Source organism: Phyllostomus hastatus, unplaced genomic scaffold (assembly GCF_019186645.2).
Source record: "Phyllostomus hastatus isolate PE091 unplaced genomic scaffold, TTU_PhHast_1.1 phas_scaffold_46, whole genome shotgun sequence".
Taxonomy (NCBI): domain Eukaryota; kingdom Metazoa; phylum Chordata; class Mammalia; order Chiroptera; family Phyllostomidae; genus Phyllostomus; species Phyllostomus hastatus.
This window is the reverse complement of record NW_025334032.1, coordinates 33,115,177-33,128,826: the sequence shown is the minus strand read 5'-3', so window position 1 is coordinate 33,128,826 and position 13,650 is coordinate 33,115,177. Positions and strand designations below refer to the sequence as shown.

General features: G+C 40.9%; 1 protein-coding gene across 1 annotated transcript in view; it reads left to right on the top strand.

Annotated features, from left to right (window-relative positions):
• The first annotated feature begins 3,051 nt into the window (after positions 1-3,051).
• SGCZ (sarcoglycan zeta) overlaps positions 3,052-13,650 on the top strand; it is a 664,156-nt gene continuing 653,557 nt past the window's right edge. Inside the window, exon 1 of the mRNA XM_045821509.1 lies at positions 3,052-3,869. Within this exon, the coding sequence (XP_045677465.1) occupies positions 3,831-3,869 (39 nt within the window). The 5' untranslated portion in view covers positions 3,052-3,830. The remainder of the gene's footprint in view (positions 3,870-13,650) is intronic.

Genomic DNA, 13,650 nt, shown 5'->3' with positions numbered 1-13,650 from the left:
CAAGTAAATTTTCTATTACTCTATACTAATGAATCATAATATCCCATTTTCATTTAATAATTACAGAAAATTTAAATAAAATATGATCTTACTGTGTAGTCAACTAAAAAAAAATAAAATAAAGGCACACAAAAAAATGGAAAACTGGCTAGAGAGTTGTGAGAGTGGGAGGCCCACAACATTGTGAACTATATTCTTAAACCATACATGATGAATAGAAATTGTCTTGTCTACCGGGAAAAAAATATCTATAAGGTCCACACTTCTGCAAATTAGTTAACATAAGAACCTCATAGTGGCACATGCACATTTGCTTTACCCTCCTGGTGGAAGGTGACGTTGACGAATGTGTCCACAGACCAGTGATTCTGAACTGTAGCATCTCACGACCTGCAAGTGTTGCCACGCTGTCTTGCCCCTGCTTGGGGGTTGTAACTGCTATTTGCAGTTTGTCTGTGAGTTGTACACCTTTGCTAAAATTGAATCTTGCTGCTTTCACATACCCTGCTATGTGCCGGCGTGGTCTCCGGGAGCAGCCACGGGTAGTTGTCTTCGTCTTGAAACTGTGGTTCAGGGCATTTAGATAAATCCCTTTTCTCAATTCCTGTCCCCATTGTCCCATTGCCCTGTTTCCAATTCTTTAAAGTTACTACATTTTTGGATGATTGTCTCACTTACTCACATGTCAGTTGAAGTGGAATTGAGTTCTGATTTCCTTAAAAAGTAATATAAATAGAATTCAGCACATCATCTTTTATGATTAAATTCCATTTTTGATGATAGGAAATTTTATCCTCATAAATTTGCATAAGAATTTATGAAATAGTGAAAGAATGGAAAGTCTCTGGGTAGATACTAAGACTCAGATTTGGAACTGATGTGGAAATCACCTCCAGTTTCTATAACTCATGTAATGCCAATCTGGTCAACATGAAATGTTGAACATCATTTCATATTATTAATGATGAGTTAAAGTCATTACATCTATAACTTTTTAAAAATATGATTAGGCTTACTATGATTATAGTAAAGGCTATGATTTAGCCTTTACTGTTAAATATATCACTTTCTTTTCCAACTATGATTTTATGCCATACTAAGAAACTCTGTGGAGTCTGCCTTTTTTGAATGGTGATTAAACTTCATTTTATATTTGAAGCTCTCTTTCTTTCTTTCTTTTTTTTTAAAGATTTTATTTATTTATTTTTAGAGAGGGAAGGGAGGGAGATAGAGAGAGAGAGAAACATCAATGTGCGGTTGCTGGAGGTCATGGCCTGCAACCCAGGCATGTGCCCTGACTGGGAATAGAACCTGTGACACTTTGGTTCGCAGCCCGCACTCAATCCACTGAGCTACACCAGCTAGGTGAAGCTATCTTTCTTGAACTGTGTTTCCACAATTGCAAATTTTAAAGTGATCTAAGAGATACTATCACTATCAATATGCTCAAAATAAATTTGCTTATTATATTCATTTTTCTAAAGCTTAGGCCATAACAAGCTGATAGGAAATGTAAAATTACTTTATATGGAAAAACTTGACTTTAAAAACCATACATAATTGGTATTCATGTTGAATTGCTGATAATTTTTGGAAACGAAGTTATTAAAGCGTTATACATTTTATATAAGTTCATTTGCTCTCAACCCGAAACCTGATATTTTATCATATATTATGTAAAATAATTATGTAAAATGAATATTTAAAATTTATTTTGAGAATTTGATGTTCAGATCTGCTAATTATGGACTATCGTGTATTTGGTGTTAACCTGGAAAGCTGTAGACACAAGTCAAAGTTTGAAAGAAAGCTAGCTTTGATAAGTTTTTGGAAGAGAACAGGCTTAAACTAAAGAACTCTTCAAGCTTGATGATAAAGCTGAGCCTTCTAGGCTTTTCTGCAGACTGGGAGGGGGTAAACTGGCATTTGTGTGTAGAGGGAGAGGAAGTCATGAAAGTTTAGACATTAGAATGGTGACCACTAGAGGTTCTTCCCAGACATACTTGTTTATCCCAGGCATTTTTATGTGCTTAGTACATGCTAGACTCCTGGGATATATTGCTGAATAAGAAAGGTACAGAGCTTGACCTCCAGAGCTCGTGGTCTACTGGAAGAATTAGACAAACAAATAGATCACAGATGCACAAATTCAGTAGTGATAAACTGAACTGACTGCTATGAAGACACGACAGAGGAGGAAAATACCTGAGGGACTCACCTGAGGAAAATCCTCTGTGAACAGGTGAGTTTAGTCTGAAGCATGAGGGTTGAACTTGCGAGGAGGGCGAGAGCGCTGTCCTGAATGAGGGACAAGAGCCTGCGGCAGGTGCACAGGTAGACCGTGTGGCTGGGGGACAGACAGGGAGGAGGGCGAAGGTGAAGTGAGAGGCAGAGCCCAGAAGACTGGATGGAGAACCTCTAAATCTGCAAAAAAAAAAAAAAAGATATTTTTTAGAAACAAATTTAATTACTTACTCAGCTCTTTTTCTGAATCAAAAAACATTTTTATGTCTCACTAGCTTATGTGTCATAATAAAAGAAAAGGAGACTGTTCAAATCCTTTCAAAAGTCAAGCTTTAACACTGAGACATTTAAATGAAGAAAATGAGCCTTTCCCCCTAAATGCACACCCTACAAGTTAAGTGTACTGAATGCTCACTGTCTATTTAAAGAAAAAAAATGCGAATAAAAGATTGCTTTACCATAAGAATCATTACTGCAGGAAATTTCCTTTAATATTTCTATTTGTCACTTTCTTTAAAAGGCTTTCTTAAGTTGGAAAAATTCCATGGCCCTGGAAGCAGCAGAGACGTGAATACATGTGCATGAATACAAGAACATGCATGTTCTTCCCAGATACGGGAAGACGATGAGGAGACATGGGAAATGAATTAAAATGCTTGTCACCTAGTGGATTCCGGGCAGAGGGCAGTCTTTAAGACCCAGCAGCATAGTATTTGTCTGGAGAGGAAATGTTGCTTTTTGACAGATGAGAGAAATCCCCTTAGTGCTGGCTGTGGGAAGAGAGAAGTGCAGTCAGTCACCTGGTGGCGAAGGCCAGTAGAACAGCAAAGCAGGAAGGAAAAATTTTCTCTCTCTGGCTTTCTCTCTCTCTCTTTCCTCTCCTCTGTAGGAGCCACCTCCTATGTTCCCAACTCTTTTAGCATAACCTTCCAAGGAGAACGCTTCCTTCAGACTTTATCTTCTTTTCTCCACTGAGAGAATACCTCTCGGCTGCAAGACATTTTTTTAAGTCTTCTGCAGGACTTCGGGGATTTGGTGATCTCGCCAGAGACACTGAGAGCACTGCTGAAGCCTGGGACTCACAGGGTGCGAAATTAGCTCCCCGAGTCAGCCTGGCGGAGGAAGGCTTTCATCATAGACACTTCGCTCCAGTTTGAACACATTTGCTTGAAATTTGCCGCATGATGCTGTCCAGGGGAGCCGCTTTTTTTCTTGGGATGCAGCAATTCGCTGGTTTCTAAGCTTATTGCAGAAGAAGTAATCTTAAATAGCGTGGATTCCCCCCCCCCCGCTCCCCACACACACACACCCCACCCTTGCTTGATTCAACTGAGCTGCGTTGCACCACGGTCAAGATCACCTGTCACTAAATTTTTGAGGAAGTAAAACAAAGTGAATTATAATTATCGTTTATTTATTTTCATCATTTTTAACCGGTGGAGGCGGCGTGATCACGGAGATGCGACTGAGAGGAGCTGCCGGGGCTTGGAGGAGGATAAAGCTGAGTTTAGGCTGGAGACTGAAAGACTAGATTGTGTTTCGGTACAACTTGCCCGGTTCCTCTCCACTTCCTCCAGTTTCGCTCCATGGACAGATCAACAAGCCTGGACATCGAGGAGCTCAAGGTACGTGGTCCTCCGGACGGCTCCGTTCCTTCCTCTCCGGCGCTCCCTGCTCTTTCCTCTGCTCTCTTTCTTTTTTCTCTGCCTCTTCCTCGCGCTGCTGGAATAGTTGGTGGCCCCGTGGGACGGCCAGGGGGCTCTTGGAGCGAAGCGTCCCCGAGCGCAGGCACCCTTCCCAGGGTCGAGGACGTGGAGGGCGGCTTTCCGGAGTGGCTGGCGCGCCCGGGCTGGGCTCCCCTCCCTGCCGGCTCCTCCCGACAGCAGTCACCCTGTCCTCCGGTTCAGTTACAGCAGCACTTAGGGCACGAGACCCGGCGCCGCCGTACCCTCGCTCCGGGCAGCGTGGCGGTGGCAGCGCAGTCTCTGACCGCTGTCGCCTGGCTGCCCGGCGAAGTTGCCCCAGCGGGGCGGCCACCCTGCCTCCTCTGGCCACTCCCGGAGCGCTTCTGCCCCGGCCTGCACGGGGACAGCCTATTTCCGCTGGGAGATTCACGGCCGCTTATTCCATTCCAGCACTTAGCCAGACCCTCTCTCCCCCCGCGGCTGGCCAGGTCTCACCCACAGTTGCGTGGCCCTGGGTGCGAACTCCTGCTCGAGAACATCCCTGGGGGGGATGGGGTGGGGAGCGGATAGACTGGCAGCACGTGAGAGGACTGGAGAGGTCCCCTGCTGGCCCAGGCGATGCCGGCACCCAGGACCGTGGTCTCTGACGGTCCTGGCGTGGCAGCGGGTCTAGGAAGTGGGGAGGAGGCTAGAGCTGGTCTGGGCTGCGGGGTGGGGGCCCGGATAGTCGCCTGGGCAGGCTCCCTGTGTCCCTTTCCCCTGCTGTCGGAGCACACTGTCCCGCACCAGCTCGGAGCCCCCGCTGCCCACCCGGGTACCCCCACTGCGCCCCCTCCCTCCAGGGTCCCTGCTCAGCTGCGAGGGGCTGGCTGGGGGGAACGTACAGACTGACAGTTTACCCCTCTGCCTGTGGGGTTTACCCACTGCTGCCTGCAATGCTTGTTTAAAACACACACACACACACAACAACAAACCAGAAAATAATTTAAATGTCCCGCTCACTGGAAATGAAAAAGCGGGAAGGGAACATCCATCCTTTTATACTCGTCACCCTTCCTCATCACTAGGCATTTTCTGCACTCTAGTATGTTGCTTCCAAGTTTATTCATCTATTATTAGAGATTCAATCCAGATGGACTCTTTGTTCAGGTGAGGATTTTAGTCACCCTTACCCACTGGGGAAACTTGACCAGTAGAGGTTTTCCCGGAAATGTCAGAGGAATGCATTTGCCCAGTAAGCTGAGGGCGTTGGAGAAGTCCCCTGTGCAGGGCCAAAGGCTCCATCTGCAGCCGGCTCTCTGACCCTGCCACGGCCACGGAACATGCCCAGCCCAGGAACCCCGTTCTCCTGGCATGTGGGGCCCAGGTTTCCTGCCCAGGTGCTCTGATTACTCAGAAGAAGGGAGAAGGGACGGAGCAATGCCGTCTGGTGTTGGGCTGATGCAGGTGAAGGCGGTGGGGAGGGGAGGATCAGAACTTACCTGCCACTTCATTAAGACTCTGGGTTCGCTGGAAAAAGGGAAGTAGAGATGAAGCATATTTGCTCCTCCAGTTAAAGCTGGGGAACAACAAGTTTCTGTTATGGCTAAGGTTGCAGTCAATTAACCTTGGCCTGGAATAGAGACCTCCTGTTATCCCTGTACCACACTGACATAGGACACATGGCATTTGTGTACCAAAGGATCCTTTGCTCCCTTCTCCCAGCCATCCCAGTCACTGCGTAGGTTCTGAGGTGCAAAGAACACAGGTCTGTGATGTATATTTCATGCTAGGCAAAGTCTCTAGATTATTTTTTTGTTAAACATAGGGTATGGCACAGAGGAAAGCTGTTTGCGAGAAATGGAAGGGAAAATGATTAGGGATCATCATTTCCCCTGATATCCTATTAGTTGCCTACTAGTTTATTCCCCACTGAACCCTGGCCCCACTTAAATGAGTCGAAGATCAAACCCACTGTGGAAACTTATGTCAACTTTAGAAGAAGATCCTAGCTTAACCCCAAAACCACATTCAGATTCTCACAGCCAGGGTGTGCCAGGCTTTGGGGAGGAGCAGCAGAGGATGGAAGTGGAAAGGACTTGGGTGTAAGGGTCTGCACTGGCAATGACTGGGAAGACACAAAAGGTGTTAGAGGCAAAGATCTGTTGAGGTTGCTGAAAAGTTATGTCGGGGCAAGCCCCTGCTGAGAGTCAAAACTGGCAAGAAAGGAAAGGTAGTCAAGCTTCGTGTAAAAGAAAAATGAGAGCTTCCAGTTAGGGAAATAAATTTGTGTTGTCAGGTTTGACTACCCTTGTGGAACACGAAGGCTCTGGAACACCTGCACTCTGGCACGTGTAGACTTTGTGCAGGTGGGCCACCGCGTGTGGAAGACCTCACCTGGCTTTCCTCATACCAGCAGAGTCCGTTGGCTTGGGTTTTGTAGACAGTTCCCCTGGAAGTTATTCTCTGGTGGCGTCTTGCTGAGGAGACCCTCATGGTGGTCAGCAGAGAGGGGCAGGGGGCGGGGAGAGCTAGGGATACTTACTGTTGACATGAGTTCCTTGTTGACATTTCTCCCATGCTCCAAGGATGCTTCCATTAAGGCCAGTCCACATAAGAACTTTTGTTTTTGTGATGCTTTAAATGACATGAAAAGAAAACCAATGTTCACTGAAATTGGATAAACAAATAAGTGTACATGAGAATACCATTTGGCTTAATTTTAGACCACTGGCGTCATTAGTTGGTAAAGTTGCTTACCTTAGGTTTTAGGAAAGAAAGATTAGGCTAAGGCTTTATCTTTTCAGTAAAGTCTCTTCTCTTTAGGAGATTTTAAACAGAAATATACATTCGTTGTGCTGCGTGTATGAACATCAATTTTTAAAAATATTCTGTTCAGTCAATGGTGTTGTTTTTTGCAAGTTTTTAAACTGAAAATAAGGTTTAATAATGAAGTGTTAAGCCATGGCTGCCATTATCACAGAACTGAACATACTCTGCATATTAAAAGATTTACTGCTGGGAAAGTAAAATATAGTTACGTGTGCAGGACTTGCTAATGAAGGTGAGCGTGTTTCATCTTCTGGTCTTCACTCCAGTGCCTGATGAAACAGGTCGGTGCTGAACAGGGAGAGAGTGCTCATCCAAAGAATTTCTGTCTGTTCCTTTCCCTTTGATCTCTGTCTCTCTCTTTTGCCAATAAATGTGTAAACTTTGCCTGGATTTTGCCCTGGTGTTTGTTTTAAAGAAGAAACAACATCAAACAACACAAAATATGGGTTACTGCTTTGGAAATGTGGGTGTTAATGAATACTGATGTTAGATAAAATGCCCTCTATCGGAATCCCTCTGAGTTATTGAGCTCTTTGAGGAGTTGGTATTTCAAATAATCACTTTAGCTTTTATTTTAGCTCTGTTGTTGTCCCCTCTTTTAAACAATGTATACATACGATGGCCTGGAACAGAGAACGCTGCTAATTTCTAGAGCTAACACTTATAAATTTGCTTTTTGTAGCACTTATTTATGAGATAGTAGGCTGAGTAAATGGGTATATTTAAATATTGCACATGACTTTGATGATTCTTTAACTGAGCTTTTGAAATACAAGTGTTAATTCACTGTATTAGTTTGGCAATCGAGAAAGTATTCTTTCAGATGCTAGGTGTATATTTGTAGGTAGTTGTAATTTAAGATCAAAAGCATAAAACACAAAATTGAGCAGCACAATTTTTGCAATGTTGTTTGATCCTGGTGTTTACTTATTTGTCAGGACTGTTGCTTTAATGGAATGAATGGCTAGAAGTTAAAATGGGTGTTTTTATTACTTGCAGAATGTAAACAATATCCTTCTGAAATGCATTCTTAATTATCATTTTGGAAGATACAGAAATTATAAACTATGTAGTAGACCCTGAAATGCATAAAACAACTTTTCAATACATGTAATTGTATTTGTTTGAGTTAATTAAATGTAGTCCAGTCACTGATGCTTAATATTATCTCTCTGATAAAAGTAAAATTTCATCTATTAAGAACTTGACACTTGCCCTAGATAGACAAGAAAAAGCTTCCCAGAATAATACAATTAGGTCATTAAGAAAGTTGCATGGGTGGGAAATAATAATCTAGCAAAAAAAAATTGCATAGGTCTTTTAACAAGTGGTTGATTCAAAATTGCTGAGGCCTTAAACCAAGTCTCATAGTGCAGTCATCTATAATTTCAATCAAATAAGAGAGTTGGTGCTTAGGAGAATTCTAAAAAAAATTCTTTTCATCAATAAGATACTCAGCCCAGGAAAGTCAGGCTTGCTGCAGTGTAGGAGGCGTTATGATGAGTATAAGTAGGTGGTATTTTTTGCTAGTCATCCCATAGTGAAAAATAGTACACTCTAACAAATGTCATATTTTTAGCAATCTGCCTTACATATTCATTTCTTGGCTTAGAAGAAGGAAACATATTTGTGGATACTGAATGATTTGACCTGTTTCACATCTAGAAGAATTAAAACTTCCTTCCATCCAGGTCTAGTTCTAATTCTCTTCTGGTAAGAGGACCAGTCATGAAGATGTACCAACAGTTAACCTTGATTTCTTTGTATTCAAAGAATAGGCTTGTTGCATTGAAGTTGAAATGAATTGCAAGTAGAAGTAGTGATACATGCTTTTTTAATGCAGTTAGGAGCAGTGAGGGAACACTTTTGATATGAGTGGAAAAGAATTAAGAAAAATACGTTTGAGTTAAGTTGTGCAAATGACTGCTAAGGAAATCATTAGTGGCCCACTGTCATCACTAGCATGTATTCCAATCTCCACACTGGCTATTGGAGCTTTGCTGATCTACAGACTTTACCAGTTGAAAATACATCAAATTTTGAAGGTCCACTTAAAAGAATATTTGAAGATTTATGGATTCAAATTCACAGCTCTACAAGATGGCTTAATGCTGTAAGACAATAATAAATCAGCTTGTGTCTTTAGGGGCATTCCTTTTCTATGATATTTAGTGCTTCTCTTACTGTATTGGAATTTCAGCTAAAATACGATTTGGCAGAGCTTACAACTCTAAGTTGTTAAGGAAAATGACCATGCACTTTTGTTCAAATCTCTGTGAAGTTTTTGAGTCCATGCATTTAAATAGGTCAACTGTATAAATGAATAAATGTGTATGTATTAAAATAAAGGTGTATACGTTTAATTGTTGAGAACTGTGCTTGATTTGTGGTAAAATTCTTAGCTTTGAAATCTCTGTGACTAAAAGTCAGCTGTATTGTTTTACCTAAATGTAGATTTTAATATACTAACATCTAAGTTTTTATTTCACTACTTTGTCTCTTTTCTTTTTCATGACAAGTGTTTAGAAGCATGAGACAACCTTATAACCTTAATAAATCTTACTAGAGACATCTAGGGGAACCATAGAATGAGCAACTTTGAGGACCACCATCCATCCCTTCAAGAGAATTACAGGCTTGCACCCTAAATATTAAAAATAGCATCACGACTCGAGAATTTTATTGACCCTCCTAAACAGTATTATTGTAGATTCACTCTGAAAAATACTGATCATGTTTTGTAGCAGTTGCATGGCTTTGCTGGTACTAAATAGGTTATCTGGAGTGCTCTGTGCCAACCTGACATCAGAAGCTTTAACAATAAGGGATTTCGTTATCCAGCCAGAAAGGCTTTAATTGCCATGGTGATGTCCATCTGTGAAACAAGAGCTCAAGCTTCAGCCATCGACATTCATTGAAATAATCACCTCACACCAAAATTAAGTTCAGCAGGAGTCAAAAGTCACAGGCACCCCAAAGAACCAAAGCTCTCACCCCAGATCTAACAATTTGTCACCATTAGGGGGAGTGACTTGTGCGGTGGAAAAGGCCGTGAGCTGGCTGACGTACAAACCCGGGCTTTGCTGTCTGCCAGAGGTGGCATCTTGGGCACATGCCACTGTCCTCTGCCTCAGGTTTCTCAGGGGATGGTGGTATGGCAGGGCGGGGCTTGCATTTGATTCGTGGCTATCATCGTAATCCTTTTTAGCTGAAGAATTTGTTCAAAAGATGTCTTCCAAACACCCACAATATCTGAAACCAAGAAGAGGGGAAGAGCTCCAGTTGGGGCAAGACAGGGCAGGGGCTCTATCCATTCTGCTTCCCGCTGGCCCCACAGTTGGCCCCAGGACACTGCCTAGAATGGTAGGACAGAGAAACACCGGTGAAAACCTCAGAGCATCGGTCTCTTATCTTGTAAGTCTGAGAAAATTTTTGAGAATGACTTTTTTTGTGTGTGCCCTCCTGGTTGAAAATCATTTTCAAGTTGATAAAGTTCAAATAGTTTTTTAAAAAAAATTCCCAGGTATTACCTTGTCTGAACATGATAAGAGGTTTGTCTGATGACAACTGTATTCTCGGTTTATGGGTACCACAATGGAGACCCAGAAAAATCACCTGAAATGCCTAGGATCATGAGGTGAGTGAATAGTGGAATGAGAACTCAAACCCAGGCCCTCTGTTTCCAAATACTATGCTCTTATCCAGCACGCAGGCCAGAACTGCAGGAAGTTCCTAGAACTTTTGGTGGCAGAAGTTTCAAATCAAAGTGAAGGTGTTTGAGCTATAGTCAGGGTATTTACTCTTGCACAGAATACTGTTCACGCTTCACATTTTATTTTCAACTAAGATACTCATTCCTAATCGGTTCCTTTGAACTGAGTTACCATTGGTTGATATTTATAAATAAAACACTAAGAGAAAATGATAGATAAACCATGAATTTAGGCCACTGGATAACAGTTTGATAACCTGTACCAATCCTTTAAAATAAACACGAAGAATCTTGTCCAACTCCACTATTCTCCTTCATTATTCTACCTCTTAGATCACTGCAAATAATTTTGATTTTTTTAGGAATGTAAATTGGACTTAACCTCTAACATGGATTTAACAATCCAGCCTGGAGTACATTTGGAGTTAATTAATTATTGGTCTTGAAATAAAAAAAAATAGATCTGAATGATTATACTTACATTAACATTATTAAATGCTTAGCTTTTACAATATCCCAAAAATCTGGATATAAATAACACAATTTAATCCATAATAAAACTACAATTCTTAATAAAAATTTAAAGACTTAACAGAATTAAGTGTGATTGTAATATAAATTTAGTTTTGAATCTTAATGTGATCTTTTGTGTCATTTTTTCCAAATTGTATTTATACTGGGAATTACAAATGATGATATACAGATAACTCAATATTATTCTGGAGAAACATTTCTTTTATATTCATAATGGGGTCAATATTGAATAATACCTTTTTTGAGGAATGCTTTTCAAAACCTTTGCAAGTCTCCACATTTAAGAGTCTAACTAAAGGGTATGATTTATCTAATAACACATATTTTCTCCCTAAGACCTGTCATTTTCTTGCATCTCTTCCCTTTCATCATCAGAACTAGGTATTGGCGTTCCTCTAGAAGACCCTCAAAGAAGCACAGTTTCCATCATTCACCAAGTGACTGCTAAGTGACATGGAGAAGAGATTATAATCAGGCTGAGCTGAGTTTTGCCTTCTGGGTTATGGATCAGGTTGACTTAAACTGCTAGGGCCTTGCATAAGCGTATCTGCTTTGTCAGTGTGTCCGCTGAATTATTAATGGCTGTATGTCTCACACATTCTGGTTACTCCGAAACAGGTAAAAGTGCAAACTTGAAATTGGTAAGCGCTCAGAGCCTACTATATTCTTCTTTTCTGGAGGCATGTAGAGCTTCATGTACTAACCCCCACATTATCATTGCCTAACTTCTTTTCACATTGGCTTTTAAACTCCCATGTATTTTATAGAATGGTTAGAAAAATACATATTATATGCCTAAGATAAAAGAGCCTTTGATTCTTTCTTGGGTAAAAACAACCAATTCAGCTGCTATAAGCAAGATTTTTGTGTGTGTGTGTGAACTATGCTATATATAATAAATCAGTGTCATAAATGGAAAATACTGTTGTCATTGTGATTACACAGTTCTATATCTACTCAGAGTCCACGAGTCTCTTAAAACCCAAGTCAGAAGGAGAAGCGGACTCATTCAAGGAAAGAAATAGCTTACTTAAGACTTACTGCATTATGTTCTGGGTCTCTACCTTCCTCTCAACATGGGACTCATGAAAGAGAAATTATATCTAGTCTGTGTACTGGAATTAGTTAGACTTCTACGAAACTGGTTTGGTATTTAATCTTATGAACCCTTTCAATCATGAAGCTCATTATACTGCCCCTTTGCCTTAGTTGCTTGAAAGCTTAGGGGGAGATTTGTGGCCCATCTCTAACAAATATACTTGTGTCTTAACCTAATTCCTACTCTCAAAATACTTTCACTATTCTTAAATACTTGTATAAAGAATTAGTGGTTATAAGTGATTATATACCTAAAGATTATTAAGATCTTTTGCAGAGGCTCAATTATTTTCATAATGTTTCAGTGGGCATGCCTCAGTATTTCACATCTCTTCTGAACAGCTTGTACCTCTGTATGCGTTTCCTTTAATTGGCCAAGGGCTGCACAGTTCAGAGTTTGACGTGCTGTATGTGCCCATGCTGTGGGCGTGGCTTCCACCGCATGTAACAGCTGCGCAACTTGTAAACCTGTTTGCCACAAAAGGACCCCCACTCAACTCCTAGAGTAAAAGGCAGCTATTAGCACTCACATTATCAGAACCTTTACTTGTTCTAAGACGTTCTGCCTGAAATCATCATTATTATTTTTATTGTAATCAAATTGGCCTTTGTGGAAAATGATCACCCACATTTGTAAGTCTCTGCCTTTTTAATGCCTGTTACTTTTGCCGGGCATGGAGACATTATTTTATGGAGCGTTAAAATTAATGAGATCATTATAACCAGCATTTTGTTGAACTTTTTTTAGATCCAGTTTGTAAAATCAATGTTTTGATCACTTGATTGCTCGAAGCCACCGAGGCAGTTAGACTTGAAATACTTTATCTCATCTCATCAAGTTTTGGCATTTGATGCTTTGTCGTGGTTCCAAGAGGAAGCAGTTCTGTGCACTGTCTTGGGTCTTAATGATGAAGATCCTCATCATGAGGTCATTCCTGGGAGAAATTACAGGCATATTATAATCATGGCTGGGAATACATAGCTGGATTAAGTTAAACATATTTCTTGATATGTGGCAAGTGAAGTTGAAGTTCATTCTCTTCTGAATACAATTACCATACAAACCTTTCATTTTATAAATACAAATATGTTGCTACATATATGTGTACAAATATATACATTTATTTCACTTGATTCCTAAAACAAGAACAGCTCTTAATACATAATAAATAAAAACACAACTGGCTTAAAAATGTTTAACATTGGTAACTAGCAGTGTTTCTTGTGTGTTTTCTTTTAATGCATTTCTTATTAACATGCCCCTGAAAAAAATTCCAGAAACATTTAGAAAGACATGATGCAAACATGCTAAAAATTTAGTATTATACGTGATAACACACTGCCTCAGATGATTAGTGAATGCTATACTTCAAGTTGATTTCGTAGACTCGCATTCTAGTAAAATTATTTGTGAATGTGCTCAGAGTATGATGTTTTTGCCTGTTTTGTATCAATGTTGGATGTTTCCTGAGACGCACTACCCAGTCTACATCAAACTCCGTGGTCATTCAAAATTGTAGTGTGGGACTCCGGTGTTGTCCAGCGTGCACAGTGCGATCAACATGC